At 34.5% G+C, this 27,419-nt stretch overlaps 2 protein-coding genes across 3 annotated transcripts in view; one reads left to right on the plus strand and one right to left on the minus strand.

Moving 5' to 3' along the window:
• Positions 1–2,834: 2,834 nt before the first annotated feature.
• On the plus strand, positions 2,835–5,498 carry LOC109063472 (tumor necrosis factor). The gene is made up of 4 exons (XM_019080543.2): positions 2,835–3,125; positions 3,235–3,262; positions 3,356–3,427; positions 4,360–5,498. Exons 1-4 carry the CDS (start codon positions 2,970–2,972, stop codon positions 4,797–4,799), a joined length of 696 nt encoding a protein of 231 aa, XP_018936088.1. The 5' UTR covers positions 2,835–2,969; the 3' UTR covers positions 4,800–5,498.
• Positions 5,499–12,126: 6,628 nt separating this feature from the next.
• The window catches only part of LOC109063460 (gamma-aminobutyric acid type B receptor subunit 1-like), a 130,604-nt gene continuing 115,311 nt past the window's right edge, over positions 12,127–27,419 (minus strand). For both annotated transcript variants that reach the window (XM_042745955.1, XM_042745954.1), the window contains exons 21-24: positions 19,316–19,443; positions 16,073–16,201; positions 14,939–15,082; positions 12,127–13,504 (exon numbers count right to left, since the gene is read on the minus strand). In XM_042745955.1, coding sequence (XP_042601889.1) covers positions 13,220–13,504; positions 14,939–15,082; positions 16,073–16,201; positions 19,316–19,443 — 686 coding nt within the window. In that variant the 3' untranslated portion in view covers positions 12,127–13,219. The remainder of the gene's footprint in view (positions 13,505–14,938; positions 15,083–16,072; positions 16,202–19,315; positions 19,444–27,419) is intronic.

A 27,419-nucleotide genomic window follows, 5' to 3' on the forward strand; every position in this document is an offset into this window, starting at 1 on the left:
GACTGCTCTAAAATATGAGACATCAGTGTTTCAGAAGTTTAAGAACAGGACACATGCTTACTCAATAACTGATTTATTCCCTTTTTGGATTTATGTATATGCTTTATTTATTTATTTTTTAAGATGAACTGTTTTTTTTCCCCCAAGGCATTGTTAGATGCCAGTGTTTCCTGTCACAGCAATGCAAAGATTTGATTTCAAAAACAGTATTGATTGATATTAAACTATAGTGTTATGTTTTTAACCTCAGAATGATCTAAAAGTAAAAAGAGGTGTTAAAGTCCGATTTTGTGGTGGCTGTGACATTTTTCTAATCTTAACTCGAGTGATGAATGATTTTGAATGTCTGACAGTAATCAGTGTTGAATACTGTTAACCCTGCCTGGTTTACTTGTTTGAAAATGAATAATAGTTGAAAACATTGATTAGAAATGTATAAAAGTTATCAAAAAGGAATTAAATGTAATCAGTTACATGACTTTAATAAAGTAATCAAAATAGCTACAGTAAATATTACATATTACAAATAATATTACATTTCCAAAGTAACCTTCACAACACATGGACTATTTAAAGTATTTGTTGTGTTTGATATTTCATGGTGTTCATGAAGTGTTGTGGAAGTTCTTTGCTTCATTTCATACTATTTTATGACATCCTGGTCAAAGAAATGTGGAGTTTTTCTGTAAGAGTTTGACATTACATAATCACATGTGTATAGCTGATACGACAAAATCACATCAGCTTGATTTTTTTCAACAAAGTTGCCATTTTGGTACAAAATATGTACATTTATAATAATCATACAGAAATTTGGAGCCTTTATAAATATCTCTCATCCTCTCAGTAATCAGTCTGACAGTCTTATTAATTTATCCAATAACAATTCTTCCCATACCATAAATATATTTTAAAACATACAAAAAAAAACTAAATATGCTTCAAAATATATTTACGTAAATATATAATCTATTTCTGTATATTTTTCTAAATACATTTAAAACAGCATTTAAAAAATATATTTTGCCCTCCAAATTTCAGTCTAAGAAGGTACAAATACATTAGAAGTAGAACTAATATATTAATTATATATATATATATATATATATATATATATATATATATATATATATATATATATATATATATATATATATATATATTATATATATATATATATATATATATATATATATATATATATATATATATATATATATATATATATATATATATATATATATATTAATCAATTGAAATGTTTTATTGAGCTTCACTGTGTACAACATATATTTAGCATGTATTTAAAATATATTTTGGCCAAACGTTTTAAGAACTTTTAAATTGAATCATTGTTTACATGCAGAAGCTTTTTTCTGTTTTGATGTGACATAACCTAGTCAAACTTTCTGTTGCTATTCTGTGTTTGTGCTTTTACAAGCGTGTACCTGTCGAGCAGTAAGCAGAGCTACACTAACATCCCCAAAGTCATCAAAACATTGATGTAGTAAGACCTGCATGAAAAGCCATTGTCTGAGATAAATGGACAGAATAATTCCTCTGCTAGCACAAACACTCATGCTGTGAGGCCTATAAAAATGTCAAAAGCACTTATTTCTTTGTGCGCTTTAAATCATGTCATGATGAACACACACACACACAAAAAGAGGAAATTACATCGTTCACCTCTCATTTGCATCGGAGGACTGAGTTTGGAAAAAACAGCAAAGAGACAGCAGAATTTTGCAAGAAACAGAGAAAAATCCATTCAAAACTTTTTGATTTATTCTGAGTAAGAGAAGGAAAAGCCTCTTTCTATTGTCATATGATATCTTTCAGAATATGTGAAATAAATGTGATTACTTTTAATGATTTATTACAAAAGGGTGCCATTATTGTAAAATACTATAAATTTGTGCACTGTATAATTTGGTTGAATACTTACAGAGAAATCAAACAGAATACCAGTGAAAGAGACACTTCTTGATTATATTCTGAATTACATAATTCAATAAACTATGTATAGGCTTATATCCTAAATTGAAGGGACTGTAGAAATATGATATACCATAAATTAAGATTGAATGATTTTACTCACTTAACCTATATGAATAATGACGTTTGAAATAACATTTTTGGAAATATTATCCAATATTATGCAATACCTCAATGAATTCTAATAATTATTCAATTAAATAATAAAAGCACCAGTAACAACATGCTGGCCTTTTGTGTTCTTCACCCACAGGTCTTGAAATGAAAATGCAAATCTAAAATCTGAATTAACCACAAATTCTCCATTAACAAAATTAGACCTATATAAACATGTATGATTAAATGATAAAAATGCATACATCACTGATATCCAAAATAAATGAAATAAATGTAAATTAGGGTTCCAAATGGGTAGAAGAACCTCAAAGAACCTTTCAGTAAACAGTTTTTAAAAGAAGCATTTTTTTTTCTTAGTGTAAAGAACATTTTAAAAATCTAAAGAACCTTTTTCCACCGTAAAGAATCCTTTGTGCAGTGAACAAGTTCTATGAAAGTCAAAGGTTCTTCATAGAATCATCTTTATTTTTAGAGTGATACGATGTCACAAATCTGTAAATAATGGTCCATACAACAAATGGCTTATTTTTGTGGTAGTAATTCCCTTTTGTGAGTGTAAGTGGGTGTGCGTCTATCTGTGTGGGTGTCTCATGGTTTCTCCTCTCAGGCTCCCTCTACTGCTCTTTTTTTCTCTCCACACTCTGACATCACTGGAGTTTCCCCTGGTCTTGCAGTCTCTCTGCTTATAAAAAGAAAGAATAACCAGCTTTTCTGAGCACAGCACTGACAGAGAAACCGAGCAAAACACTGAAGTGTTAAACTGCGCTGAGGAGACTTTACAAGGGCATTTAAAAGTGTACTGACAGGCTGCAGTTTCTTGTATTCGGACATAGCTGAACTTACTAACAGACACAACGATGATGGATCTTGAGAATCAGTTTCTTGAAGAAGGAGCGCTGCCCTTGCCACAGGTGATGGTGTCGAGGAGGAAGTCAGGCGTCTGGCGGGTGTGTGGGGTCCTGCTGGCTGTGGCCCTGTGTGCCGCCGCTGCTGTCTGCTTCACGCTCAACAAGGTGACTATCCTAAGCCACAACCAACATGCACGGCATTCGAAATATGCCATTTCAGCCACATATTTGTGTGTTATTGTGTACTTATTGTTACATTTCTTGTTCATTCTAGTCTCAGAACAATCAGGAAGGTGGAAATGGTGAGTTCAGACTCTCAGTTTCATATCAGATAATGTGATTTTCTGTCAAACTAAATCATCTTATACGAGTTATTTTGTGTCTTTCCCCATCAGCACTGAGGCTCACATTAAGAGATCATCTTTCAAAAGAAAATGTCACTTCCAAGGTTGCCATCCATTTAACAGGTAAACTTGATTCACTGGTGAATGAACTGTAAACATATATATATATATATATATATACTATTGCAATATATATATATATATATATATATATATATATATATATATATATATATATATATATATATATATATATATATATATATATATATATATATATATGTATATATATATTATTGCAAGAGTCCAAATACTTTTAGGGGTGATTGTATGAAGTCAAAAGATTGCCAAAACTTTAATCACTTGGTTATGTATCTAAAACTGTAGGGTAAACAATTATGTGTCAGATTTCACTACTTTAGAAATAAGTACAGTTTAAAATGTGTCTGTTTTTGTTAGTCAAAGGCCAAAGTTACTGTATAGCAGTCAAACTCTACTATAATTCTACACAAATTCATCTGTCAATTAGAAATGAGTTATACACACCAGTATTGTTGGTTGCATGAAATGCTCTCATCCTTGAATATTATACAAACTATACAAATTAAGAGAAAATATGACCCTGATTCCAGTTGATACACACTTTCACGAACACTGAGGTTTGTATGGCACCTGCCAAAACAACGAAATATTGAAATTTATAGACATTCAAATTAATTTTAAGAACATTAATGTACACATTCAATGTAATGTGTCCGTAATTGAATGGACAACTATTTTTACAGCATTCATTAATTCAGTGTTACTGTATACATAGCCTATAGGGTACTACTGTTTGTTTATAATATATGAATTAACGTTAAGTTAGGCAATGTCAAATGCAAAAAATGTATTATCTACTTGCATATTTTATGAATTGCATTCACCAAGACCATAAAATAAGCCATTATGGCACAGTTTATTAAGTTCGTCACTTGATGTCTGCATCCTGTAGCAAAAGCCTATTGAGAAGCACAGACTCAGGCCTTGTTTTTTCTGTGTGTATTCTCTTCTAGGTGCATATGACTCTGACGTGTGTAAGGACAACCTAGATTGGAAACAGAACCAGGACCAGGCTTTTGTTTCAGGTGGCTTGGAATTAGTGGACAGAGAGATCATCATTCCTAACGACGGCATTTACTTCGTCTACAGCCAGGTGTCTTTCCACATCAGCTGCAAGCATGACGTGACTGAGGACCAAGACGTCGTGCATATGAGCCACGCAGTGTTGCGCTACTCTGAGTCCTACGGCAGCTACAAGCCTCTTTTCAGCGCGATCCGCTCCGCCTGCGTGCACGCGTCTGACTCTGAAGATCTGTGGTACAACACCATTTACCTCGGAGCGGCCTTCAACCTGCGAGCCAGAGACAGGCTGCGCACCGAAACCACCAAAGAACTCCTGCCCCGCGTCGAGAGCGAAAACGGAAAGACCTTCTTTGGGGTGTTTGCTTTATGATAAGCACTCTAAAAAAAAAAAACCAGGACACATTGTACTGTACCTATTTATATGAAGAAACTTTCCGTTTTTATTTATTTATTTTTTTGCACTGCATTGCGCCGTGTTTTAGACTTGTATGTCAAATTAATGGATAATGTCCTGGCAGGAAAAAAAAACAGTACATTTTCCTTTTTTTTTTTTTTTTTTTTTTTTTACGGTGTAGCACGACGTCAAGCAAAACTTGAAAAGTAAGGAAACAATGGAAACCTGTGGTGAGGAAAGCAATATGCTGAACTTCCAATGCAATGATAAGACTGAGATGACCCCTACTCCATGTTTTATATTAAAACAGGTCGAAATCTGTATTTTTATGGCTCAGATCCAGGGATCCAGTTATCAGTGGGGGAAATCATGGCCATTTTCAGCTTGTTTCCATGAATCCTAAATTAAAGCAATTCAACTTTTTTATATTTATTTATTTACCTTTATTTAACTAGGAAGTCTCATATTTATATACTTAAGAAAAAAAAACCATGTAAATTACATTACATGTTCATTTTTATGTTAAATGAACGTGTAATGCTAATGTCAGTATTGTGTATTTATGTGTAGCCTATTTATATAACTATTTATTAAAATAACGAGAATATGAAAAACTACTGCACTGGTTTTGTAATGAAATTCAAACATGTAATAAATCTGACTGCCTCTATGTAATTCTGATGTGTAATTTGCATTTTCTCTGCAGTTTCCACCTTCCTTTTAATCAGCTTTGTTTTGGGTTCTGATATTAGGCTACTGAGAGAGCAAAGGGTATAAACACTGGTTGTGCAGACGTTACTGCAGAGGAAACATCGGCTGTGATGAAATATCTCTGCAAAACTATAGTCCCCTCAGTCCTCAGGATATTTGTATTTAAAATTAGAAAGCAGGGTACTAGGGAAATTGCATTTCAGTCATGCATTTGCAAACCCCTCCATGTGCACGTTTCCGCTGACACTACAGAGAAAATTGTGTGCTTTCGGTGAGGGGAAACTCCCTAACACACACCACCATGTCAGGCTCCAGGGAACACTTATGTAGAGTGGGCCTTTTTGTGGTTACTTCAGGCCTATCTGTTACTCTTATTAATCAACAGTGGTTAAGGAGCATAAAATCAGAGGGTTTTTGTGACATAATACAGTGGAAAAACTTGTGTTTGAGGCATTGAGGGATAATGTGTAGGCTTTATTATGGGTGTAATTTTAATTTGCTTACAGCTATAATCTGCCATCATATATCAGTTGGAGTTCATACTCAACTAATAGTAATGCTGTGTTTTTATAGATATGTGCTTGAAAAATCAATCAGCATCTATTAAGAGAGAGTTAACTGTGAATGCTGCTTTTTAACTCAAAGTTTGAATTGTCTACTCCGTACATGAGTATTTCCCATAAATCTCAGGTCAGGGCAAGACGCTTTGTGCAAATTATGAGTAAATTCTGTTGAACTGTAAACAATTAGCAACTGCCATTGAACTAGTTTAAAGGTTGAATTCAATAAGAGTAAAAAAAAAAATACAAAAATAAAATAAAACACAATTCAACAATGATGATGCATTTTTGTAGGCCAAAACAACATTTTAGCAATTCTGGTTGAAATGAGTGGGGTTTTTGGTGAAGTGCCTGAAATAAGGTCTGTGGTGAACACAAGCTCAAGCTATTTTCACACTTTATTCAACCACATAAACTACATCAGTAAAACACCTTTATGACTTTTTTAAAGCTTTTACTCGTCTTGAAAAAGGCTATGCTAACAAGTTGTTAAAAGCCACTGTAGAGGTTGTTGGGGACATCAAAAGGAAACTTAAAAGTGTGAAAGTATTAACAAATTACTTTCAACAGACAACCCCTGCCACAATATTACAGACATGCAAAGTAGTAGTAACACATGGAAGTGAATAATTACATAACGTTAAATGTATGTTGCATTGACCAAAAATGTTTAATAACTGGAACATGGATGGAAGTGCTTTCCCTCATTTTTAAAGACAACAAATGATGTTTGCTAATAAAGATTAGAAGTACAAAAGGGAGAAATGGTGTTTAAAAGCACGCGTGAGAGTGAGGATTTGGGAGAAAATGAGAGATTTTTAGAGCATTGAAGTGAAAGTGACGTAACATACAGCCAAGTATGGTGACCCATACTCAGAATTCATGCTCTGCATTTAACCCATCCAAAGTGCACACACACAGCAGTGAACACACACACACCGTGAACACACACCCGGAGCAGTGGGCAGCCATTCATGCTGAGGCACCCGGGGAGCAGTTGAGGGTTCAGTGCTTTGCTCAAGGCACCTCAGTCGTGGTATTGCCGGCCCGAGACTCGAACCCACAACCTTAGGGTTAGGAGTCAAACTCTCTAACCACTAGGCCACAAAATCCCCAATCATGAATTATTCATGGGATATCATCCATTAAAAAGTGTAGTGTCTGTTGTCTTCTTGTCTGTATATTGTCGCAAACAAACAAACAAACAAAAAAGCCTGCTCATCACACATTGTATCTTGTGATACCAATGTCACAAATAAAACCCCCAGCGTTAAATTATTTTCCTGAGAAATTAAAATGACAGAAAATGTACAGCTCATTCAGTCAAACTGATGTACACTGATTATTTGTAGTGCAACATTATTACTTAGAATTGTTTGTTTCAGTTCTTCAAAACTAGAAGTGCCACTCATATTTTAAAATGAAGAAGACTTGTTTGGAAAACAGAAAAAGCATCAAACAATGCTCTAAATATATCTCTAACAAGTTTTAATCGAAATGACATTAACTCTAGAAATCCCCTTAGACTGTGACTTCCACTGAAATGTTATCAGATGTCACATCATATTCTTTTATTATATCAGTTTTCTCATATTCACACAGTGAATGTAGTAGATTCTGTGAGTGCAACGTGACTCATCAAACACAAAAACCACTGAAGAGATGAAGAGTTTTAAAAAATGTAGCAAAAACTACATTTATTTCACCATAGACACCAGTCCAATAGCGTTGTACAGAATCTATCATAGTACAAATACAAATATATTTTCAATACCACATACGAATACCTTTGACTTTATATACTTCATACTTTGTGCAAGAGAATACATTTATCATGTACATTTAGCATTTACACAATTAACATTTGTGCATATCATTGTCTGCATGAACATCACTATCATGATTATTATTGAACCACCATTTGACAAGAAATGATGAATGAAATATTACAGTAGGCCGATAATAAACACCATGGTGGGGTTTGTACTCATGTAAACAACATCATGGAGAGTCATCTTGTATCAGTGTTTGTGTAAATCACCTGAGCACCATTTAGCCAATCACAAGTGCTTATGACACATCAAACCAATGACTTTATGATGCAGTTCAATCTTCATCTGTGTTCGGAATGGAATACTAGTATACTGCAGCAGAGTATAGCACTATACTGCCAGTATACACTGTATCTCAAACTGTATGCATTATTCTATACTAAACCTTTCAAACAGTAAACTGCGTCCAGTTATCATTCAATAAATAAATATGGTTGATATGCATTTTGATAGGCCTAGTTACAAAATATAACTTTTGGGTTCTTAATATTATTTAATATTGGTTCATAGAATGCAACTGTGACTGCCAACTTTATTGGTTCTGGGAGTATTTCTCCAAATCATTTTTACCATAGTGATTCAAAAACAGTCTTTGTTACAAGTCATGAACCAAACCAACCAGATACGAGATGAATTACAACATTTTTCAACAATTCCATGCTTCAATTTTTGGTTTGAAGCAAAAGAGGTATTTGAAAATTGGACAAAAAGACAAATGTGTAGATGTAAAGAACTACAATCCCATGAAGCACTGCAAATGACAAACGCATTAACCCTCTGGTGCTCCACATTTGGGAGTCACACTTGTGATATTCACGGTCAAAAGTGAACGGACACCTGAAATGTAACTTTTTTGCGCCCCAGTAAAATCAATGTAATATATTTTTGTTCAATAATATTTTTTATTTTGTATTTTGATATAATTTCATGGCACTAATTCCTATTTATGCAATAATTATAAATTTCTGCCCATTGAATATATATATATATATATATATATATATATATATATATATATATATATATATATATATATATATATATATATATATTACTTTTCAACGAATGCAGTATTTCATAAAATAAAATAAATAAAATAAATTTTAATAAAATAAATTCCTTTAAAATCCCATTTTTGAAACCAGATTAGTGCCATGAATTCCATGATTTAGCCCACATATTCCTATACAGCTCTATATAAAAGGCCTATAAATTCTATAATTGTTTTTAGACATAAATACTTATTTGTACTTTAATACTCTTTTTGCATTATTATTACTACAGTCAAACCCGAACACAGAGAAAGCATTTTGTTACACAAAATATTAAAATTCTATAAAAATGTAACATAAACAACCAGAAATGTTTTATCAGAGCTTAATCCTTCTAGGTTTGATCTGATTTCAACCTCTTATTTCAGTTTTCTGACTTGTTTTGGATATATGGCTATAGCCATACCAATTCATTTGAATGTGTATAATTGTGTATGTTTGTGTGTGTCTGCGAGTGTGTGTAAGTGAGTGTGTCTGTTTGGCATTCTTGATGTTTTAGAGTGTGACCCCTTCTTTGCTGTCCACTTTTTTTACTGCATTGTAGTTGAATTATTGCTTTTATTTTACATAGGCTATTTGCTGTGTTACAGTCACACCAGTTCATAGGTGTGTGTGTGTATAAGTCTGTGTATACGTGCGTGTTTCTAGAGTTTCACCCCGTCATTGCTGTGTACTTTTTTTCTGCATTGTGTCAGATTTGTAGATTGTACACACCAAAATTCTCAGGATTTTTGCGATTTTGTAGATATCCCATTCATTTCCTATGGTCTGTCATTTTTGACTGAAGACCACAAGTGGGACTTTTTTTTGTATGACGACTTCAAATCATTTTCGGAGCTTCATGAGATCTTTTGGCGCAATTTACTTGTTACAATTCTCTGATTGGTGGAGATTCTCTGCAGAATCATGGGTAATGTAGTTTTTCACAAGGAACTCCACCGTTAAGCATGATTTAAAAAATGTGTTAAAATATGGGCTGATGGCTTTAACAAAATAGTAGTTCTGTCTTTAAAGTTTTAAAGTTACTATTAAAAATCTAATTTCCCTAAAAAAAATATATATATATATATGAACAGGATTTTTACTTTGTGAACCCGAATGTTTCACTCTATTGCAGTTTGAGAGATTTCATTGTGGTATATGGTACCCTGCCACATACTGTACCCAGTATGGACACTATATACTACACTAAGGGTAGTATACTAGCATGCTATTCCAAACACAGCCTATATATGTTTTTCATAATCAGCAGCAACATTCCAAATATTATGAGGTATTAACAGGAGTTCTCAAAAATAATGAGCAATGTGCTATTGTCACAAGCACTTATGAATAGACAAATGACTCTCATAGTCCCTGTAGGGTTTTTTTTTTTTTTCTGTACATCCCGTCCCCCCAAATGAGAGAGTTTTGAGAGAGCCACAAATTAGGAAATGAAGCAGACAAGATGAATCATTTATAGTCCAGCTGAAACCGAGGAAACTTTGCTGTAAAGGCCTGCTGACGAATCCAAGCAGCACACACCGAGATAAAGCAAGAGTATACGAGGGTCAAACAGACACAGCTGTGGAGAAAAGCTGCCATTGAAGACTGTCATTTAGGGGGCGCTGCAGACAGGAAACTGGAGTTTTATTCATGATGAGGTGACCAAGAATTACAGTTCCTTTATACAGTTTAGTAATCATGTACTGTACTGTACCGTACAGTAGGGAAATGTAACATGGTTTGAGTGACACAAAGCAGCTGATGAGTGGGTGAATGTGCGTGTCCAAGTAAAGTACCGTATTGCATGCTCAACTAATGAACTAATTCCTCTTTTTAAAAATCTTTTTCATTGCTGTGTATCAAACACACAATGAAGATGGTTGCACAATGCACTTTTAATGTTATCTGCATTGCAAAGTAGCAGCATTCTGTGACGCTTTCAATATGGCAGCTGGCATTCAGAAGCAAACTGCATTAGAATGCTGGGAGATTCAATCTGCAGCTTTCAGCGACAAGGGGGATCTAATATAAACAAAACCACCAAATCTGTGATGAAATTATGTCTCCTCTGTACAAAGACTTTAAACGACTTCAATAGCTTGTGACAGTTAATATATTATCCCAGCATGCTCTGGGAGAAAAGCTGGCTATAAGCAAGCCAGCATCATTTCATTACATCATTGGAGCTTATTGTTAAACTAGACTTTTTGTTTAATAAAGGAATTATGAGTGATTCTTGTCCAAGCAAAAATCACCTTAAATTGGCAGGGTGTTGCTATGAAGTTGCTAAGGTATACTGGTGGGTTTCTTACAAAAATGTCCTTCCTTCAGTGTAAATTAATGGGATTTTCACACCTGCCTGGTGAAAATCATAAGTCTGATCACTTAGAAAAGCAATAGCACACCTCTCTTTAACAAACTACACAATTTGAGGTATCATGTCTGTGATGCAAAACAGGAATCCCTAAAAAGGGAGTTCAAAATGAGGTAATGGGCAAAAAAAACTATAAATCTGTTGTTCTTGGTCACAAGACATTTAGTAATACTGTCAGCTGTAAAAGAATGTTTATGAGGTCATGTTGAAATTGGAAAATTGGTAGATTAACAACAGGATATGAAGTGGTCAGAAGTCAAACGCAGTTCAAGTTTGATGCCAGCAACACTAAGATCAAAAGTTCGACTCCCAGGGAACACATACTGATAAAATGTAAACGTTAGACGTACTGTAGAATGCACTGGATAAAAGCATCTGCCAAATGAATAAATGTAAATGTAAAAAATGTTCCATGTCATTACCACACTGACTCGCGATTGCATATTAAGCACTTGGCAGACTGTAATGAAAATGGAAAGATTTTCACTATATGATACATATCGAAATACATATATTGCAATTCAGTGTCATGATATCAAAATGTGATCGCGATTGACACTGCAACAAATGTGTGTGAATCAGTCAGTCTCTCTAATGCAGATTCAGAGTTCAAATTTAAAGAGATAGTTCACATAAAAATGAAAGTTCTGTCATTAATTACTAAGTCATTCCGAACCCATAAGACCTTCTTTCGTCTTCGGAACACAAATTAAGATATTTTTAAAGAAATCTGAGAGCTTTCTGTCCCTGCATAGACAGCAATGCAACTACCACGTTCAAGGCCAAGAAAGGTAGTAAGGACATTATTAAAACAGTCCATGTGACATGGACTAAAGAAGGTCTCACAGGTTTAGAATGACATGAAGGTGAGTACATAAATTCATTTTCATTTATGGGTGAACTATCCCTTTAAGGCCTTGACACACCAAACCAAACTAGCAGCAATGAAAGCTGACTGTTGTTGCCTCACGTTGACGCATCTGGCTTAAACATACTGCGACGGCTACAGCCAATGGCCAGCTAGCAGGTACAAAACAACTGCGTGTATCAATAGTCTGTATTTGTCATTCAGAAAGGGGAACCAGAACTAAGACTGCATATATACAAACCAGTTTTTTTTATCCAGATGAAAAATTTGAAAATATTTGGTTATTAGATGTTCAGGTCAGATGACAAAAAATTTGATGGTCTGTGCCATCTTGACTTCTTTGCTTGCATTCATGACTTTTGCTTTTATTCTCTTAAACCGAACAGCCAATCAGAGTTCTCTCTCAATGAATGTCGATCCAACATGCTTAATTGGCCAAAAAGCCCCCAATAGATCTGAATAGTGCCAACGGTGCTGAACACACCACAAAAACTAGTCTGACTGATGCTCTACGATGGCCTGACGTTGTCCGATGTCAGCTTGGTGTGTCATGGCTTATATTCAGACAACCTGATTGAACTGTAGGAACTGTAGGAAATATAAACAAAAAAAGCAAAACATATCGAAAAATTGTGGTATTATAATATTCATAGATTCCAAAATATTAGTATTTTAAGGGAATAATGATGATTTTAGCATGTCATCATTTGTCCACAATTTTCCGAGTCTAAATCAGCTGAGGGTTACTCATTTGAACATTGAAATGGTTCATAGCATGTGTGGTTTTCAAATACGGTGACACATCAAAATGATGCAATCAAAACCAGATTCTCAAGCCTCCTGTGTATAACCTCCCATGAATCACAGTAAGTGTCAGAAACAAAAGGAACAAACAAGGCCATCTGCTGGGCGGAGATGGGGAAAATCGTGGGCCGCGAATCAAGGTAGCTTGTTTTTCTCCCCCCTTTCAGTTCGCTGAGTCCCCGCTTGCATTTCATCCCAGTTCCTCCAGGTTCACTTGTAGAGGAGCTGCAGTCGGCCGGGGTGGCAGTTGTTGCGGTTGATCTTGCCGTCTGGTTGGTAGAGGGTGGAGGAGTTGGAGAAGGTGGGAGGGAGGGAGTGCTTGTCGGAGGCAGGGAGGGGGTATCCTGGTGGCGGGAGGAGAGATCTGGGATCGTTCTGAGGAGCGGGGAGAGATGGAGAGCTGTGGTTCTGATTGGAGGTGGTGGGGCGTTTCCTGGAGCGCAGGGCCTGTCGCTCTGACAGCTGGTTTCTCAGCTCTGATACACGTTCCTCTTTCTGTCGGGAGAAAACAAGAGGCAAAATGAGAAAGTAGTTTCTACTGAGCGTAAAAATATTATCAGTGAAGTTATAAAAACCACTGAGAATAGGAAGATGAAAGTAAACGTGACAATCTGCCACAGCTCTCATTACATTTTTAGTATGAGACAGAATATGGGCAATTTGAGAATTTAAGAATGAGCTCCTTTTGAAGATGAATTCGAATTGAACTGGCCACACGTCCCGCAGGACGCTGAACTGGAATGACAGGAAGAGGATTTTGCTAAATCATAATACAAAGACTTTCAGTGTTGTTATTGTTAACTAAAACTATAAAAAAAAATTATCAATTGAAATAATATTGAAATCAAATAAAACATAAATATTAGATAAGAACTTAAAGAGGGCGACTAACTGAATTAAAATACAGTTAAACTAACACAGCAAAATGACTAAAACTGAAAGAAATTATTAAACTAAAATGAAAACCAATAAAAATATTAAAAAATACTTTAATAGTATATAAATGATGCTAAAATAAGTTTCTATTGCATGCAACAAAATGCATTTATTACACAATTAATTCTGACTGTGCTGATTTACTCCTTCTTATGTAGACTCCTTCTTTTTCCTCATCAGGTTTCTTTAAAACAAGCTCATTGCTGTCAAAACAACACCAAAAAATACCTACCACATTGTTTTCAGATCACTTATAAAATAATTTTTGACATTAAATTTGGAATCCATAAAATCTATTGATCTTTCATGGCTCAAGTGTACTGATAATAAACTACAACTTCCATATTCCATTAATTTTGGTAATATTTTTATTTTTTTGCCATGGTGAAATGGCAATTCTATATTAGTAATATCAGCATCATTTTCATGAAAATTAGATAAATATATAAAATACAGTGAACAATATATTTAGGGAAGCCATATGTTAAAATCTGATGATTGTCACCAGATCTTAAGGTTCTCCATCCACAAAATCCAATTTATCTGATTATCATGAGCATTACCCTGTCTTAGATCACAGTGTTCAATATCTGAGGCAGAGACAATCATTGGAAACTAAGTTTGGTGTTTTTACTTTCAGATTAAGGCAAACGGGAATGAAAGTAGCATACATTATACCACTGATCTTTTCAAGAGCATCAGTTATGTACATGGAAAATGAAGTGATTTTCCACTATGGTCCCTAAAATTACAATGAATTATACATATAATGAAATGTAATGTATTATTGAAAACTACACTTACAGCACATATACTTTTCCTTGAATTCGTGTTCCTTTAATAACAAGTACAATTCTGCATTGTTACTACCCCAATACACATTCGCATAAAAAAAATCAAAGGCATTCTCAATTCAGTTCTGAAATGTGCTCAGTATGGTGTTTATCAGACATCCTCAACAGTGTGCTGGACAAAGTGAAGATGACACAGAACCTCCTGGATGATCTTCTGCAGCTCTTTGTTCTCTCTCTCCAGCTGCCGGGATTTCTCTTCATCATTGTTGTTTGTGGATGAGCCAGTCTTCATGGTCTCCTGCTGGTCCGACTGCCACTCACCACGAGTGATAAGCCTCCGCATCTGCACCAAACACACAAACAATCACACCACACCAGGTATAACTACAGACGAGACTCATGTTGACAGAATATACCACAATATATACAGTCTTCTATGTACTACTTTTTAAAAATAGTAAGCGAAAGTTAAGCAACAGACAACAATAGACATAATAAAAGTAATAAAAAACAAAAAATATAGAATAAAACAGTCAGCAATTATGAGTTCAAATAAAATTAGTCTATACTTATTGAGTCACAGTGTTGTTATCTTAGAAATGAAAACTGTTATTTAAAATTGCAATTTAGTTTTCCATATGAGAGCCTCTTAGCAGTCCAATTAAAGAATAATTCAAAGAGATAAGGTTCATAAATGTTGACTGATATTGCTTGGATTTCTCAATTCATTCTTCCGACTGAGAACGGATGGGTAAAGTGCATTGTGGGATACACTGTTCCACACATTTTCCCAAATGAAACAGGTGATCAGGGTGCAACAGAAAGAAAACATATTATGCATACAGCAAAAAAGATCTGGCGCAGGGTTTTTATTAACTAAAACTAAATAAAAATGACAAAAGAAAATAAAATTACTAAACTAAATTTAAAATGATAACTGAAAATATAGAAATAAAAGCTAATTTAAAATATTAATAAAAACTGTAATAGTATAAAAATAGTTCTAAAATAACACTGGTTTAGGTGTATACATATTATTGGCTGTTGTACAAAAGTACTTTATGTCTTTACTTTCATCTTTTTCATTTCTCCTGAGATGTGTTATAACACCTGTCTCCTCTGCTGACACTGATTGCACCACATCTCCATAACATCGCCACTCAGTGTGCTTTCAGATTTCACGAGCAGACCGCTGAGAGAGATGCATATGTCACACATTTACACGCCTCTTTGATCACTCTGCTCTAGATATCCATCATTAATATTCATCACTGTAATGCAATATTTACATTAGTGCTCCTTCTTGTTTTGAGAAAATGATCTTCTGTTGTACCTTAGGGACGAAGAGGACAACTAGAGTGATGTAGACGGAGAAGATGATGGCCAGCGAGGCGAAGGCGAACGAGGCGTCCTGCTTAGACGACAGAATCATGGTGACGGGAGCCGTTATCATACACAACACCTGAAACAGAGACAAAGAACCACATGTACAAGTGTCTTCAGCTATGGATGTTTACATAACACTTCTCACCCCTCATTTCTTCAGTTTGTCTACTGACCACGTCCAACAGTGTTGTTACTGTTAAGTCAAACTATAAAAAATATTGTTTCCAATAACTGAAATAATAAAATTAAATTAAGTAAAGTTTAAAAATAAATAATAAAATGTTATAGGAAAAACTTCAACAACCAAAAATGAGAAATGTTGCCTTAATTTGAAGTACTAAAATTACTGAAATTACCAAAATAAAAATGAATTAAAGAAAAAAAAAACATTTTAATAAAAACATCAATATGTATATATATATATATATATATATATATATATATATATATATATATATGTGTGTGTGAATAACAGAGAAAGCAAATCTAATCAAATAATAATTAATACCATAATATTATACAAATAATACTAAAATAATAAATATCAAAAGACTAAATTCTAAATTATGTTTTTGAACCAATGTTCTAAATTCTTAAATTATGAATTACATAATGTATTGCATTATAAATTTGATTTTAAACATTTTTGGAATAAAATTACTAATTACATAGCTAGCATTTTATATATACCAAATACATACAATTATTATTTTCACAGTTTTTGCATAATTTTACAGATATTGTGATAGGAAATTATGGCAAATACAAATTTATCAAATTATATTTACTTTGACTTTTCCTTCTAAACGATTACACAATAAATATTAAAATGGTTTCTAATGATTTCACAATTTCACAGTTTTTTTTAAAAATAATTTTTATAATTTATTGCAAGTCTGGGTATGGGACAACATTTAGCAATTAATTTAGTATATGCATAAATGACTATTCATTCAACATTTAGTAATAAAGTATATGCATAAATGGCTATTGAAATGTAGCAAAAATCAATGATTATATATATGTACAAGATCGTTTATAATGTGTTCATATAACAAAAAAAAATTCTTCTGAAGGCAGAGGAGAGGAGAACAGAAGCCAGGAGAGAAAGAAGCATGACTCAATAAATATTGATCATCAGTCAGTCATTTCTCACAAAACCAGTAAAACCTTATCCAGGCTAACAAAAAGAAAATGTTGTCTGGCATCAACAGAGGTGCTGTTTTTTTGCAGGGTCATTAGTTATTTGGACAGGGCAAAAAGTGCAAAGCACTCTCTAAATCAAAGCGGTTTACAACTGGACTCTCAGCAGTAGCCTACGGCTTTCACAGAGCCCATCTGAATCACCCCATGACAGAGCAGTAATGATGTATGAAAACCTGCACGCTTTTAGCTTAAAATGCATGACAATGCTAAATAATGCAAACAGTAAGTGAATCCTGAATACAAACGAGCAGCAAGTCGATCTTTAAAATATTTTCTTTCGTCTTCCAAAGAAGAATGACAGTCATATGTCTTTGAAACAACACAAGGGTGAGTAAATGATGACGGGATTAGTACTGTCATTATTCAGTCATGCTCAAACCCATATGACTCTCAATTCTTCTGTGGAACACGAAAGAAGAATTTTAAGATAATGAATATATATTGACCGTTAAAGAGATAATTCAGCCAAAACAGAAAATCCTGTTAGTATTCACTCAACCGCAAGTTGTTTCAAATCTGTATGAGTTAATTTCTTCTGTTAAACACAAAGGACAATATTTTGAGTGTGGGTAATTGGACAGCTGCTGATCTCAACTGACTTCTATAGTATGGAAGAAAATAAATACTATGGAAGTCTATGGTGACCAGAAACTGTTTGGTTTCCCAGTCTTCAAAATATCTTTTTTTTTTTGTGTTCAACAGAAGAAAAAAAACAGGTTTGGAACAACTTGAGGAGTAAATGATGACAGAATATATATTGTATGCATCATGCAGAAATAGTTCTATGTTATTTTACTAAGAGGAGGTTATTAATGGTGACCTGCCAATCAAATTAAAACATTTATGTTTAATATTGTACATGGTCTCTTCCAAAATAAATAATATTTTAAAAACCTCCATACATTCTGTTTCTTGATTCGGGTGTCAAACTAGTCCTCAGAATCTGAATTGAATAAATCTTATCAGTTTGCTGTGAACTGCAGCGCTCTTGTCTTTATTATTGTCCTCCGAACAGCTGAAAGACTATAAAGTGATGGCAGATGGCATCTGAAATCATTTCTTTAGCAGAATGGGCATTTACTAAGGACCAGGAGTCGGCCAGTGAGTTAGAAAAAAGAGAGTGAGAGAGAAAAGATTAAAATGCAAAATTCGGCCCCTTGCTGATCTAAAGTCTCTCCCTCAATTTGAGCTTAAATTGGGTTTAGTGTATAATGGATAATCCTTGGAGGCCGAGATGAAGAGAGACACACTGCTTCAAATTAAAAGCTTACAATGAAAAAGCTGATGGACAAAAGCTTTGTGCTTCATTTCCAATTGACCTTCACCACAGAAAACAGACCAGAAGTCTTTATGGCAAATGAAAGTAGATTCCCATGTATTTACCCTCCACATTGAGTGTGTTATCAGTGTGGTACGCGCTGCTTTCCTGACTCGTGAGCCTTGGGGCAGCACTGAAATGCTAAAGCGGAACAGACGAGATGATGTGCAAAAACAAACAACTTTCAACATTACTGAGGGACCACTTTACTTGAGTTTTCTAACTACTTTAGAGCTCCAGTAATGTCAAACTGACGTGCATGCTTATTCCAAGTGATGAGGGGAAGCTCTTTTCCCACCCCTTCCCTGTCCTCTGGAAAGCTCTGTGTCCTGGACAGCATTCGAGATGGCAGGCTCAGACACTTCACTTCCATCAAATCTAGCAGAGCCACACTGAAGAGCTCCAGGCATGTTCTTACTGCTTATGAGTGTGTTGTGACACACAACAGCTATAGACGGACGCTGAGTCCAATTCACATGCCGACTCCCAACTAAGCTTGAGCAACGAAAGGAAAAAAACCCTCTGCGGTGCTATTTCAGTCACGTCAGCCGAACAGTTCTACCTTTTAATTGGACAAAATTTGGGGGACGACTGACATTTCAAATGTCACCCAAGGCGCTCTTAAAATGTCCAGAGGGATAAGTATAAAAAGACGAACAGACTCACAGAGACGTTGTAGATGGCCATCCCAACAGCTCGATGATCGTTTATTTTTTCAGTAGACACAGATTTGGTTTCATAAGCCAGAAAAATACCCAGAAGGAGCAGCAAACCCTTATAGCCATAAACGACACCTAAAAGACAAAACAGAGACAAAAATAATGAACAGGTTTTCAAAACATCCTTGTCGTCCTTATCATTGTTCCTTCCCAAATCACTTCACCTCTCACTACTGATAGAGCCAATGTTGCTGTGTTGGGCCACTAAAACAAACAGAGCAATATAGTTTATTTAGATTATATTAAAGGGATAGTTCACCCAGAAATGAAATTCTGTCATTAATTACCCACACTCATGTTGTTCCAAACCTGTAAGACCTTTGTTCATCTCAGAACACAAATTATGATATTTTTGATGAAATCTGAGAGCTTTCTAACCCTCCCATAGACATCAATGCAACCACCATGTTCAAGGCCCAGAAAGGTAGTAAGGACATCGTTAAAATAGTCCATGTGACATCAGTGCTTCAACCATAATTTTATGAAGTTTTACGCAATTACAAATGTACCACAATGCAGAGCATAAGGCATAAGCGAACTAAGCGGCTGCTTAGGGCCCCTGTGGCCACCAGGGGGCCCCCAAGAGTACAGCTTGATTTTTTTTTGTTATATATTGTGTCAATGGACAATGGTAATTATACAACCCCCAAATAATCTATACATATCATCTTATTATTTCCATAGCAAAGCATCGTGCACAAATCAGTTCAGAATCAGATCAGAGGTGTTTACTGGTTAGTCAGAATTCACACTGAACTAATTGTTTTCACAGGTTTACGGAGCTCTACACACTCGCAGATCTTCCCATTATAACAAGAAAAAAGGTTTCTCACATAATCAATTTAAAATATAAAGGTTTTATTTGTCCACGAATACTGCTTCAGGAATGACAAACGCGAGTGAAAAAAATGACGCGAGTGAATGCGCTAAATTGTTCTGCGAGTCATTGCAATGATTGACAGTGATAACGTGCAAAACATCTGACAAGTAGATGTCAAAAAAAAAACCTGTGCATGAAGTGATGCAGAGTATATTCAGAGTAACAAACTTACAGCAGTAACAAGTCTGTGTTGGCTGAATATATTTAGCAGCTTCTACAGTTAAACATAATTAAATAGTAATGCATTAAGTATTTTATTATACCATTAATAATTACTTTATTTATTCATACTGTAGTGCAAAAAAAGAAAAAGTACAAAAATATATAGAAAATAGTAATATTTGGTATAATAGTCATTTTATAATAAATCCAAAAGCAAGACAAAAATGAGGAAATGGCAACTGAGCTGGGTTTCCCAATAATGATTGATCTTGGCGCTTAAGAGCGTACAATAAAGTAACATCAAATCCTTATATTATAATCACATTGCACTTGAATAAACTTAAAGGTGTAATCTGCCGATTTTCCTGCAGGTGACCACATAAATATGTCTTCTTATGATGCACTTTGGGCTTTACGATTACTCCAGAGCACTCGTAGATCTACGATGATTTTCAAGTGCTACTTAAGTTACGATGCTTTTGGGAAACAGACCGCAATATTAAGATCAGTCGTACGATCATTTTTATGAACTTATTAGGCTTACGAAGCTTTTGGGAAACGCAGCCCAGGTGAGTGATCCTCCGCTACCATCTCTTGGTTATAATAGACATTTCATTTAATGAAAAGTGAATCTTTGAAGTGAATTTTACTGCATAGGCTTCAGAATATTTTAAGTGTTTAAAAAATGTGCACTATAGATGAAGAGTGGGTAAAGGGCAGTGTTTTTTTTTTTTTAATGCTTTTATGTTTCATAAACTTGGTACTGATAAAAGTTCAACATTATTTGCTTTAGCCTACCTTTGGGGTCTTTGCTATTATATTCCGATATTTTTTTTGCCTCAATTAGCTAGTTTTAAATTAAGAGTTGCTTTTTTTTGTTTTTTTTTTGTTTACAGATGACTTGCTGCTTTGTGTAATAATTTAAGTTGTCAAAATAACATTCTGTTCTGTAAGTGCATTGTCTGCTGGTTTATTTAGCAATTTTTTAGTACACCACATTAAGTAAGCCACTTAGTACTGTAAAACTTTGAATGTTAAAGTGCAAATTAACACCCGACAGCTCCTGTGAGTTTGCTACCGTTACAATAAAAAAATCATAGAAGGGTAAAAAAAAAAACAAAAAAAAAAAACAATCGTATTATTTAAGCGTTCTGCGGAAGAGAAGAAAATATTGCATAAAATCATTATTTTTGTTTTCTTTTGCATAAAATCATTATTTTTGCTTTCTGTTGCATACAAAATGTTTTCTCGTAGCTTCATAAAATAATGGTTGAAGCACTGATGTCACATGGACTATTTTAATGATATCCTTACTACCTTTCTGAGTCTTGAAAGTGTCAGTTGCGTTGCTGTCTATGGGAGGGTCAGAGAGCTCTCAGATTTAATCAAAATACCTTTATCTGAAGATGAATGAAGGTCTTACAGGTTTGGAACGACAAAAGGGTGAGTAATTAATGACAGAATTTTCATTTTTGGTTGAACTATCCCTTTAATATACCAATATAATATGATATTTTGATTATTTACGCTACTGTTCAGAAGTTTGGAGTCAGAGAGAACTTTTTGGTTTAAAAAATAAACACTTTTTTCTTCAAATTGATCAAAAACAATTCATATAAAGGCTGTACATTTGAACTTTCTATTCATCAAAAATTCCCTGGTGTTTACAATATTAATATTGATATTAATCAGAAATGTTTCTTGAGCAGCAAATCAGCATATTAGAACAATTTCTGAAGGATCATGTGACACTGAAGACTGGAGTAATGATGCTGAAAATAGCTTTGACATCACAAGAATAAATTATATTTTAAAATATACTATAATAGAAAAGTTATTTTAAATTGCAATAATATTTCACATTATTACTCTTTTTACTCTATGTTTTGATCGAATAAATGCCGCTTTGGAGAACATCTTTCACAATCGCAAACGTTTGAATGATAGCGTGAATTATCTGTTAAATCAAGCCAAATCAAAGTCTCCTCAAAATTATAGGTTTAATTTTTTTTTTTTTTACAGTGCTTCAAAAACAATATACAACAATACCAAGCATAATTCATTGAGCTTTCATTTGTTCCTACTGACTGTTGCTTGTCTATTATTTATCATCACCTTCTTGTCTGATCATTAAATCCTCAGTAAACACTGCTGGTGTAATGAAGGTCGCGGACGGGGGGTGCAGATTTAATTTAACTGAGTGTTTGCTAAAAACCAGCTCACTGTCAAGTCATTTCAAGTTCATTTGGCTTTGGATGTGACCAGAAATGGTGCTACCTGAGTGGGTGAGCTGTTTACTATGTAATTAGTCCATCCATTTCCACTAGTTTGATGTATTCAGGCCAATGCAAACATGATAGGTGGACATTATCACACTGACAGGGTAATCAGTCAGTCGCAGACGCTGCCTGCTCCCATGACTTTTGCCTGCATCTAACCATTCATCCCTTACATCCACACCTTTATAATCTCACTGAGAACTCTACTATATTTGGTTTGTTTTAGTTGTGTGCGATCAATTATTTTCTCATCCAGATGTCGTGAAAGAACACTGGTGTCCAGGCGTCCTTGGACCAAATGCCCTAAATGGTTTATGCAGAGAAACTGTTATGACAGAAAGTATTTGTATGACAGGTCTGTTTACAGACAGCTGTGCTCGTTTCTCAAGGACTTTGCCTGAATACACAGAAGGCTCATTTTACAGACCGTAACTGGAAGAGCAAGGCCGGTCCAATTTGTCTCATAAAGGTAGCAATTAATTTGTTTAATTAGTTAAACGCTTACAAGTAGGAAACACCTGAGGAGAGAGGCTGAAGGTCGAAACCACTGGGGTACCTTCATTAAATCCCTTTCACTCATAGGCTTACAGGCTTTATTCAGACAGCAGATTTTTTTGTGTGTCCAACACCATGACAAGATCATGACGAACAAGAGCTATTAGTCTCGTTTATTTGCATGCACCGTCTGTGTTTAGTATCTGATTTAATATAGGAATTATGCAAATCAGGTAATGACGCAAACATAATCAAAAAATAATGCTGACCACAAGCTGCACACTGTAATTCCCATCTTGTGGGTCAGTTCTGAGCTTTGTGAATGTAGCCGTTTGATGAATCCTTTGTCGGCTGCTCCTGCTTCACAGCGAGCGGGACTCACGCTTACGTCTGCAATTTGATTTTGGCAAATCAGTTTAGCAAGGCAGGAAAACATTTAATCTACCTGAGGGAAGATGTCTTTCACTACTGTAAGTTAATGCTGTTAAATAGAGGGGAAAAAATGCATTTAATTTTTTTTTACTTCTAGCGCATTCTTAAACTTGGACCTCATTTTATTGAAGTAGAAATCCAAGCACCAGAAGCAGACCACACTCTCTAAGTTTTCGTTAATTGAAAAATATGCATTTTCATTCATTCATAGGCTGTATGGTTGCAATAATAGCCTATTTTACTTCAAATTCAAGTGCCATTGTTTAAAAAAAAAAGTATATTATTGACTGAAGTTTCATAGATGTTACGTTGTTATGCTTTCAAATTTTTTGCAATTTGTATGTAATTTCACAGTATTTTCACCTCCTAAATTACTACACTACTTTTGCAGTCACAATTCTATAATGGTACATCTTACTCTTTATAATTTTGTTATGGCATTAAAATTACTTTTAGAATAACTGTACATAAACAGGTTAAGCAAAACAAATGTGACTATTTCTGAGAACGTTTTAACTGCAGGCAGACATTATGAGTACAGATGGATAATAAAAAAGTGCAAAGGCAGTGCTGAAAAGTACTAATATTTTGTTGGAGATATGTGAACAAAAAATAATTGATTAAAAAATGGATAATAAAAAAGTGCAAAGGCAGTGCTGAAAAGGCAGCCTGTAGAGAACAGTGCACTATTGCAGACTTATATACTGAAGTTTTAATTACATTATTGTAATAGCTATAGTCAGACATGAACCAAAGTGGGCCGATCTAAGGCATGAAACTCCAGGGCTGAAAATGACTCCCACTCCAGTCCTGGTCTGGGGTTTTAATGCTTTAGAAAGCATAACCACTAGCTTGGGTCATGTGAGGCACCTCAGCCAATAGTGTAATTGCAGAGACCGGCGTTCAGAGTTTTTGAGTTAGTTTACATCCAAAAATGTTCAAAAAATGTTTACGTTGCATAGTTTAATTCGTAATATAGATTAGATCTTGTGATATATATGTATGTTTAATAATAACTGACCACTGGTGTAGGAGGAGCTTGCGCATCACTGCAGCATTGTTACTGTATGTTAGTGGATAATACAAATAAAAATCTTGCAATGCTATAAAAAAGATCTTGTCATTTATATGAATCTTGCAAGTAGGCTTAAAGCCTACAATTACAATAAAAAAGTCTGAATGATGAAAAATTATTTTTTTTATCAGGTATAAATATGCATATTTGTTGTCGAAAGTATCCAAAAAATAAAATAAAAATTATTTTTGTAATTAAAAAAGTTTTAAGAAGGCTTTTTATTTGCAATCTTTTGTTTGTTTTTTAATTATATGAAGTGACGGGAATTTAGTTATTTTTGTTTTCTTCGCTTACAAAAAGTGTTCCCGTCGCTTCATATAACCTAGATTGCACGTCTGATGGCAGATGGAGTATTCTGACGACGACTTTCATACCTTTCCTGGTCCATGACACTGTTATTTACTTGGCAGTCTATGGGACAGTCACAGGCCTCCCGGTTTTCATCCAGAATATCTTAAAATGTGTTCCAAAGATGAACGGAGCTCTTATGGGTTTGGACGACATTGGGGTAAAGTGATTAACCCTCTGAAGTCGATTAACGCGTATATGCGTTATGAGGCATTTTCTCCTGATAACCCCGAAAAGAACTTAAATTACACTTTCAGTTTTGATCGTACAGATAAGAGCAATACATCAATCGAATCTGTAAAGGGTCTACTTTTTTTTGTATACAGACATAATAACAACAAAACTTTGTGCACTTATAAAATAAAAATGGCTTACAAGGAGTGCTGTCTGCAGCCTTTGTCTGCGCTGATCTTCATTTACAAATGCGTCATTAAAATGAACTGTAACTCAGTGAATACTCAACACAGAGACATGAGAGAGAACTAAACAAGTGCTGCTGCATGTCTACTTTTAAACTAAAACAAGTGCTGCCGGAAAACAAATATTCTGTGATAAAGTAATCCATATGAAAACAACGCAATGTCCGTTTTTCACGTCTCCCTTCATTATCTTATAATGCGACCACGCTCCCGCGCTGAATGCGCTTTTGAGATTCAAATGTTTCACTGAAGCGCGCGGCTTGAATACGGCCACACAACAGAAGACAACGCAGCGAGACTGTTCTTCAAGTTTTTTTTTTTTATTTTACTGTTTGCTTCGCGATGAGAGGAATAAGACATAATTCACCCCAAAAAGATGCGATGTAGTTGAGGATTTGGATTTCCTCAGAAAAAAAGAATGAAGTGCTTAATTCAGCAGAGACCATAAACACGAGTAAGTCTCTTATTTATTTATATACTTGTACTAGTTTTCACATAACCGGTAAACATTTTACTAGTTAGACTTTTTCCAAAGACTTTTTCCAAACTATAATTCCTGACTAAATGTATAATCAAGTGAAATATTATGAAGTTTCAATAACAACATACACTACTATACCATTCAAAAGCTTGATGTTAAAAATATAAATTAACAAATAAATGTAATTGTAACAAACGTAACAAACAATGCTGTTCTTTCAATTTATCCCCCCTAAAAAACCTGAAAAAAAATATTCTCAGCTGTTTTCAACATTAATAATAATATTAATAATAATAATAATAATAATGATAATAATAACAATAAATAATTAAGCTCACTTCTTTCTGTCGTACATTACTGGAAATATGCAGCATCACTCCTCCAGTGTGATCCAGAGATCTCAGTCGGCTCTTTCAAATGTCTTAAGGATGCTTGACTACACTGCGCATCTAGATATACACCGCTTATAACATATCATTTAATCATCATTTGATGGATCACTCGCAGCATGATCGCTAGAAAATTACACAAACATCTCTTTCAAAGAAAATTCTGTTTACCGCCTGTTTTCTACAAAACCATCTTAATTTAAATATGCCTGCCGTAGCCATAAATCAGCACAGATAGTGCCAGGTTAGAATGAATTACGAGTGGTTGGTAAATCAAAAGCAGGTTTTTGAACTGAAAAACAGCACACTAAAAGTCAGGAAATGCATTAACTGATAAAATGCAATTCTATACTATTAAAATTAAAGGTTTGATAAGTTTTTTCTGAAGTAATGCCATAGAAGAACCATTTTGGGTTCCCCAAAGAACCTTTCAGAGAACAGTTCTTAAAACTATATTGAACGGTTTGTAGACAAACTTTAAGTTGGCTTGATAAAGCCTAGCCAGAATGTTTTAAAAAGTAGCAGTCTGAAAGTTTTCACTTTTAAGTTGTTTGACATTTAAAATAGTTGTAAAGATTAAAGTTTGAAACAGATATAAAACATATTTCTAGGTTACCTAGGGTGGTTGCCAGGGTGTTTCTAGCATGACTAGCATTTTGATAACATGTTTCTAGCATGGTTTGTATGTTCTCGCATGATTAGCATGTTGCTAGCATGATTAGCAATTTACTAGCAAAATTAGCATGTTGCTAGTATGTTGCTAGCATGATTAGCATGTTACTAGCATGATGCATGATTAGCATATTACTAGCATGTTTCTAGCATGATTAGCACATTACTAGCATATTTCTAACATGATTAGCATGCTACTAGCATGTTGTTAGTATGATTAGCATGTTATTAGCTTGTTTCTAGCATGGAAACAGGAAAACCATGGCACTTGGTAAACCATAAGTCTGATCAGTCTGAAAAGATATAGCAACCCGAGTCAGAACAGTCTGAAAAGCTTGCAACGCTTGCCCCGCCTCCAGGGTCTTCTGATTGGTCCACTGTTTTAGAATGGACTTTGATGAGTGCATAGATATGTATAT

Source organism: Cyprinus carpio, chromosome B19 (genome assembly GCF_018340385.1).
Source record: "Cyprinus carpio isolate SPL01 chromosome B19, ASM1834038v1, whole genome shotgun sequence".
In the NCBI taxonomy this organism is placed as follows: Eukaryota; Metazoa; Chordata; class Actinopteri; order Cypriniformes; family Cyprinidae; genus Cyprinus; species Cyprinus carpio.

Excerpts from the sequence above, each read along its gene's own strand:
- LOC109063472 (XM_019080543.2), top strand. The coding sequence starts at position 2,970 with ATGATGGATCTTGAGAATCAGTTTCTTGAAGAAGGAGCGCTGCCCTTG. Across the intron at positions 3,263-3,355 it reads CAATCAGGAAGGTGGAAATG|CACTGAGGCTCACATTAAGA; the intron begins GTGAGTTCAGAC and ends TTTCCCCATCAG. Across the intron at positions 3,428-4,359 it reads GGTTGCCATCCATTTAACAG|GTGCATATGACTCTGACGTG; the intron begins GTAAACTTGATT and ends ATTCTCTTCTAG.